General features: G+C 33.1%; 1 protein-coding gene across 3 annotated transcripts in view; it reads left to right on the top strand.

Moving 5' to 3' along the window:
* Nucleotides 1-8168, top strand: part of Kcnt2 (potassium sodium-activated channel subfamily T member 2) — a 345424-nt gene that overhangs the window by 248058 nt on the left and 89198 nt on the right. For 2 of the 3 annotated variants that reach the window (XM_028769952.1, XM_028769953.1), the window contains exons 15-16: nt 4533-4682; nt 6028-6257. In XM_028769952.1, the coding sequence (XP_028625785.1) occupies nt 4533-4682; nt 6028-6257 (380 nt within the window). The remainder of the gene's footprint in view (nt 1-4532; nt 4683-6027; nt 6258-8168) is intronic. The other variant, XM_028769954.1, reaches the window with a different exon arrangement.

Below are 8168 nucleotides of genomic sequence, written 5' to 3' on the forward strand. Positions count from 1 at the left end.
AAAGAAAGAAAGAAAGAAAGAAAGAAAGAAAGAAAGAAAGAAAGAAAGAAAGAAAGAAAGGGAAAACATACAATCCATTAGAAAAAAAAACAAGTACTTCTGTCTTAGGTTGGTAAGGCTGTGTGCGGAATTTTTCCTGTCCTTTGCTTGCCAGCCTGTTAATTTAATAACTCTGTCTGGGGGCCCATTTTCAGGTTCAAGCCATGTACATGGCTGCCAACATGTTGATGTTACCAACACAGTTTTAAAAGTTCACTCTAAGTTATATATGGATGTCACAACTTGGAATCACAGTAGTTGTAAATTGATGTTATTATCCCTTTTTTCTTGGGGCTTTGTAATTTAGTAACACAATAATATAATTTCCATTGTAGTGCTGTGAAATAAGAAATAAACTTATGACTACAAATATGAATAACTATAAATGAACTGAAGCTCAATAAGGAGGATCCTTAGTAGGAAAATGGTGTCACATGATAAATTCTTAGGTGTAGTGCAGAGTATATTGATCAGAGGAAATTAAAGACTAGTCTTGGCTACAGTAGAGATGAGAAAACATGAACTTATGAAACCTCAAAGATAATAGTGATTACAAATTTCATCCCCATAGATTTTATATAAGATAATTAGAAAAAATATGATTTAAAGCTTTGAAATTTTTAACTTTTAAATCTTTAAACATTGACAGAATGTTTGTACCCATTTAATGTAATTAGATTTTAATACTATTACAATTTAATTATGTATTCTGACCAAATCATGGAAATTCCTATTTCCATATTTTCCATTATCATTCCCATTCACTGAGAAACTTTACATGCTTCTTCATCTTTATTACAACATAGTAAATATTTCTGGGCCAGCAGTTCAGACAAAGGTTAGGACTAGTTTAAAAGTTTATTCATGGAGAAACGTACAATCCAGTTGTAGAACTCAAAAGACTCTTTGGTGGTAGTCATCATTACTAGCTGGTCCCACAAAATAGCCTCCTTTGTCTGTGCTTTTCTTCAAGCTATTCTTAACACAATGACAAGAGGAATTTTTATACAATGTAAGTGCATACTTCTGCACATATTTAAAATCTCAGTGGCTGCCAAGCAATTCCAAGTAAATGTCACATCTGTTGAATGGTATGTTTCTATAAGAGTACACTCCTTGGTCAACTGTCTCCAATTTCTTCTCTTTCTCCCTCAATTCAGACAAATTGGCTTCATTGCTCTTGGTTAGACATACTGGGCATTCCTGTGTTTTGGGAAAATGCCTGCTGCTGCTGCTGCTGCTGCTGCTGCTGCTGTCTTTCATGGCTTTCTTCTAGCCAACAGCAGCTAATCTCTTGCTCAGATTTTCTTCAGCTGTTGGCCTTTCCTTATGGCATTCCTGGGCAATCCTATTTACATTGAAATTATCCTTCATAAAACATATACAACTCTCCTCTTTATGTTTCTTCTCAAATTTTAGTCATTCATGTTTATTTTTAGTATCTGACTACACTCTTCATTTTGTTAATTACCATAATATTGAATCTAAAAACCTTTTCTGCACAAAATTACTGTTTTGTGAGGCTATACTGCTATCAGTATTTGATGAAATTTCCACATCTGCTTTGTTTGTTTGTTTGTTTTTTATAAATTTGTAAGACTCTATTGTTAACTTCTGTCCATTTTATAACCAAGGCTCCCCTCAAGCTGTGTATGCTTTAAAAACTACTCACTTTTGTAGAAGAGGCCCAGGAATAGATCTGATATTTATACCATTTCAAAATGCATGTGTTAACTTATTCATATGGCAGCATTTTATTCAAGGTCTTTGGGGATAGTTAGGTCAAAAGAGTAAACTCTAGAGTAGATTAGAGCCTTCATCAGTTCTGAAGAACTAGCCAGCTTTTTCTACTAGTAATACAGCCCAGAGTCAGAAATCTACAACTCAGAAGTTCCTGTTAATCACTTGGCATGCCACAACCTGGATCATAGAATTCTAATCCATTAAAATGTGAAAGCTAAAATTTTCTTGTATATGAAACATTGATTCTTTCTTGTGAAAACAACTGAAAGTTGACTAAGCTGATATACAAAAGAGATGCTAAAGGTGCTCGTAGAAAAAGGCATGTACATTAAGGAAACATGTGTCCTGCCTAATTTTGTAGCTTTCAAATTTTAATTCACATGAAAATCATAATATAATGTCTATATATCATTTCCCTATTTACTTCAGTATATCTATTTACTATTTCAGAATAAGATTATGGTGTCTACCAGTAAAATCATCAAAAATTGAATGGAAAAATATATATAAACTTAATGTTATCTCATTGTAATCTCTACAAGATAACTTCTTAAAGTAAGAAATTAAATAAAATTATCATATAGAGTTTTCAAAATCCATTTTAAAGTCAGACTATACCCTAAAGAATTACTAAAGAAATAAATTTATCAATATTTTAAAAGTGTCAATTAGCCAAAAATACACACACATTCCCAAAGTAGAGGTCTCTCTTTCTTTACTCCATCATGAGTTTCTTAAAGAATCAGAATCTTGGGGTCTAGAATCTACTACCAGATTTGAATCTCAATTCTGCAAATTTCAATGAGTTATTAGACTTCCTATTTATTTGAGTTTATCCCTTCTGTGAAAAACATTACTAACGCTTTTGTATTAGCTAAAATGATGTAAGCTAAATAAATCACCCGGATGATATTAACATAAAAATATCCAGAAATCATTGGCTGATTTTTTTGTTGTTCTAACAACTTTGTTTCTTCCAATTTTTATAGTTATTCTCAACATATCTGCCAATGTTCTAAAGTAATAGTCCCTTAAAAATCTGTACTTTTCAATGTTACTGTATCTCTTTAGAAGTAGTGAGAAAAGGGAGTATTAGACTACTGATGAATATATTACTTCTAACTACCACTTCTTATAAACATCATGGTTTAAATCTCAACTGTTTCCTCACAGAGCTATAACTGGGACAATTAATCTCTGACTTATGGGACTAATTTGAAGCCTGTGGAAACTTGAGATAGTAAAGCTTGGCAGGCAAACATGGGTTACCAAGTATGGGGCTTTGAAGGTCAAGTGTAGCTATCCCACTTACTGATTCACCAATGTATTCAAAGCCTCTGTGTCATGCCCCCATTGAACAAATGAACTGCTCGGTGGACTGACACAAATCTCTCTGAAACCCTGTATCAATTTAAGTCTTTTTGCTCCTTTTTAGTTGTTTCTCTCAGATTTTGTGTCACTGAAGAGAAGGAAAGTAAGTACATTAAGACTGATGATGATTCTTTGTGGAGAGAATTTCCCTTTGGCCAACACAAATAAAATCATCCTGTGGATCAAAGAGCAATTTGGCAACATGGTATTTGGCAAAAATAAAAGTCTATGATGAAGATCCAGCAATGTTAGAGAACATGCTGGCAACAGATCAGGACTTATTTGAGATACAAAATGATCATAGGGTTAGAGAGCTGTTAGGCAGTTATATTAAAATTCCTTCAAGAGAATCATGAATCTAATTTAGAAGCTGAAATGGGATCATAGTGTGGTGCTGAGAAGGAGAGTAAAAAGTGATGGGCAGAGGGCAGACCAGCTCCAAAAACATTTCCTCCATCATGTGCTTCTCATCTTGCTACTGTATAGCTTTACCTCACCTCTCGGGAAGCATCATCTCATTAGGAAACCCTCTTTTCATGAGGTGCCTGGTCTTATTGTAACTTGTTATGCTGTGTTTGGTTGATGTTTCTGGGAGACCTGGTATTTTCTAGGGAGGGATGGCAGAGGCAGAGGATTTGGGAGACAAGGGAGGTGGGGGCAATGACTACGGGTAGAAGAGGGAGTGGAAACTGTGATCATGCAGTAATACATGATAGATAGATAAATAAACATTATGTTTATATATATATATAAACATAATTTCTTTTTTGTGTGTGTGTTTTTTATGAGACAGGGTTTCTCTGTGTAACCCTGGCTGTCCTGGAACTCACTCTGTAGACCAGGCTAGCCTCGAACTCTCGAACTCAGAGATCCGCCTGCCTCTGCCTCCCAAGTGCTGGGATTAAAGGCGTGCGCCACCACCGCCCGGCCAAAAACATAATTTCTAAAACAGAGTAAATTAAGAATCTACAAGAGTCAACTTATGTCATAAGGTAAATTTAGTCTTATGACAGAGAAAATGAAATAAGTTCTAAAGACTGGATATGAATGCAGCATTTCCTCAGAGAGGAAATCAAATGCGAACTTATAAAGCCATGGTCAGAGTAAATGTTGATAACATTGGGTCTTATAAAACTCCTCCTTTCTTACAACTCACTATTCATCGGTGTTCCATGTTATATGTGATGCTGAGTTTAAGTTACTGTCGGGACTTCTGTGTAATACCATACTAGCTCAAAGTCCCATAAGGTTACCTCTTTGAATTATATTTATAATTGTTTACAATCTTGGCCTTGTGGATTGGCTGGCTTGTCACTAATATATTCACACCCATTCATTGTGTTTTCCTTTGCCTGTATGTGTGTGTGCTTGTGTTGCAGAGAAGGGCAGCAGTCACCTGAACAGTGGCAGAAGACATATGGGAGGTGCTCAGGAAATGAAGTCTATCATATCGTTTTGGAAGAAAGTACATTTTTTGCTGAATATGAAGGGAAGAGTTTTACCTATGCTTCTTTCCATGCACATAAAAAGTATGTTTCTGTTTCCAGTGGAGAATTAACTCATCAACCAATCAATCAAAACATTTAAACAGTTTTCCAAATTGGAGCTCATGGATTTGATGTGTTTATAGACTATTTAAGTACATTTTTGTTCCACTTTTAACTAAAGACTTTGTAGTTTCTACAAGTTATTTTTGCCAGGAAGAAAATATGTTAGAAATATCTATTCTACAATATCTTAGATCCTTACAACATCCTACCTCATTAAGAATTTATACAATTTATCCAATAATGTACTTGTTACTCAAATTAAATTTAAAGTGATATTTACTTTTATTTATATTTACAATAACAAAAACACTTGAAAAATAACACAACAAAAAAGAAAGAAAAAAGAAACATTTTCCCTTTATGATCTTTTGAATCATGGTCTCATGTAACTCAGGTTGTCCTCAAACTCACTATGTGGACAAGGCTAATCTTATAGATGTTCCACTTTCATTTCTAAACAACGCATAAGTCTCCAAAAAGTAAAGAAATGGATATTAGACTTTTTTCTTTCTCTTTTATACTAAATTAGTAACCTAAGGAACTAAAAATTATAAAAAATCAGCTATATTATATTAGAGTATTTTAATGAAACGTATTTGGATACTTAATATATTCTACTTAACTGATATATAATATACTCAAATTTAACTCTGCATGATACTATTTATACATATTTTACTACTACATATATTGTGAAATTTGACTACTCACTTATGTTGTTTTATAATAAGGTGAATTTTGAAAGTTAGAACATTACCAAAGATCACTAATAAATATTTAAAAACAATATTACACTAAAATTTTGAAGTTCGCCTATTGAACATGTATGACCAGTACATTGAGGAACATTTGAAGTGTTTCTTTCTTGAATGTATGAAAGGTGGTGAGCAAGGGAAATTCAATGACATCACTTATTTGCACATGACATTGCTTACGAGTCTCCCTTATTCCAATCTATTTTAAACATTCAGAGCAAAGTAAGACATATTGTTCATAGCTTTGATATAATTAGTTATCTTAAGGATTATAAAACAATGTTACCTCTATTGTATGACAATCAGTCTAATATTCTATATTGTTATGTTTTTATTTATATATACAGTTATGTTTAAGACCAATTGAATTTATGCTTTTTTTTTCCTTTAAAAGTGAGATTGTTAAATGTTAGGATCCTTTCCGGCTCTCTAGTTCTATGTCCTTATTTTGTTCTGTTTGATTAGAGTTGACTAATTTTCTTACAAATATAAGCATTTAAAAGAACAAAAAACTAAGAACTTTTCCAAATTGTAATTCTTAAACTCTTATATTCTTCTTTTAAATTAAGGTTTGGTGTCTGCTTGGTTGGTGTTAGGAGGGAGGATAATAAAAACATTTTGCTGAATCCAGGTCCTCGATACATTATGAATGCTTCAGACATATGCTTTTATATTAATATCACCAAAGAAGAAAATTCAGCATTTAAGAATCAAGATCAACAGAGAAAAAATAATGTGTCAAGGTCATTTTATCATGGGCCTTCCAGATTACCTGTCCACAGCATCATTGCCAGCATGGGTCAGTACAAACTCACTGGAATTACCTTTAGTGTGTTTTGTAAGATTACAAATGCACATCTATTTTCCTAAAACTTCATAGTCAACCTCAAAACTTATTTGTGTATATTATAAACTATGTATGTTTAGATAACACTTAAGAAAATTCTAAACCGTTGATTAAAAAAGCAAGATTACCAAAATGTATTCAGTAATTACTTTATGTTTCTGATCATAAGTGCTTGTCTTGTATATCTTTTGTTGATTGTTTAATGGCCAATTGGGACTACTTCCAGTCATTTTTTAAATTTATTTTCAAAACCCTTATTTCATTGTGTCCCCATGATGACTTTGACATTTATGACATTCACATACAGTATAATATATATCCAGTTAAGATGAAATTCATTAAAAATTTCCCTCTAAACTGCCTACAAACCTATAAGTATATATGATTTCTAGTCATAAGGAATATATAACATTCCCTTTAGGTAATTTCATTGTCTTTACTTACTCAATGAGGTCACTCTCTTCCCCTGTTTTGCATATATGTACTTGAAATATTTTAGCCTTATTATTCTAAACTTCATTTCCCACACACCCCCAATTAGAAGCAACTAATTTTACACCCTTCCATACATACCCAACATGATACACATACATATGCTTTTGACCTTCATGATTTCGCACCTCCATAAGTTCCTCAAAATTGTTAGCTTTTGATGTGGTTTCAAATACCATGCCCTTCATGTCTATCTTTACCTCAGTCTGCAGTCATGTAACTGAATTCAGTGTTCAGTGGTTTCAAATCATGCTGTGGTTAAGAATGGTTCTAGAAAGTCACAATAGTGCCATTCATGGATTAAATGTGCAAAAGTAAATATAACCATCATTTATATTACTTGCAACAAAATCTAAGTGAAAATAAAGGACTGAGGGATTGTAAGATATCTAAGTGGATACGCAGCTTATGCAAACATGAGGACTTGAGTTTGTTCTCAAGAATCTACTTGAAGATGCTGAGCATGCCAGTACACACTTGTAATCCCAGTGGTGAAGAGTCAAAGACAACCTGCATAGGTATTATACAGACATCTCATTAATGCTGTTGACTCTCAGCAGCTCAGAGACATTGTCCCCAATAGCAAGAGATACAACTCCTGAGGACAATGAATTTGATATCTGGACTCTACACATATTTCTGGACTCTACATATATCTGTATACTTGTTATGTGCTCCCACCTATACTGTATACCTACCTGTACACACAAAAATATACAGACATATTCACACACTTGTACACATATACACAAAAAAGAAAAAGAGAAGAATAGAAAAGTCCAGAATAAGGTGACAGACAGACCTTGGTGACCTCAAGGAAGTCAGAGTTTAAGTTGTAGAAAACATATTGATCTCTATCTTGAAAACCCCAGTGATACATTAATAGTGTTAGGCGAAAATGAGACTATCATTCTAAACTCATACAGTGAAACCAAAACATTGCCCAGTCCCATACTATTTACCTTTATTTGGGAATTTTATCTTTTAAAGAAGGTAAAATGGGGTCATTAGTGTTAGCATTATTTATTTCTATGTGACTAGTGAACTGGCAGGAAGAAATACAACATAGACTCACATACAGGAAACTGATGAAAAAAGGTAATTGAGAGGATGGCAATCATTAAACTAGGAATGATAACAGATCTACTTCTCACCATCCTCTGAAAAAAATCACAACAATGCGAAGACCTTTATTTTGAAACCTTAGCTTTCATAATTGTGAAAAATAGTCTCTGTTATTTCATCTAATGTGTTCCAAATTGTAATGGAAGCTTTAGCAAACTATTACAAATACTAATACATAGTATTACAAATACTATGAGGTTCATTAAAAAATAGAATAACGATGATGAATAATTGAATTAATAAAAT

The sequence above is a fragment of the Grammomys surdaster genome, unplaced genomic scaffold (genome assembly GCF_004785775.1).
Source record: "Grammomys surdaster isolate TR1022 unplaced genomic scaffold, NIH_TR_1.0 196, whole genome shotgun sequence".
Lineage (NCBI taxonomy): Eukaryota > Metazoa > Chordata > Mammalia > Rodentia > Muridae > Grammomys > Grammomys surdaster.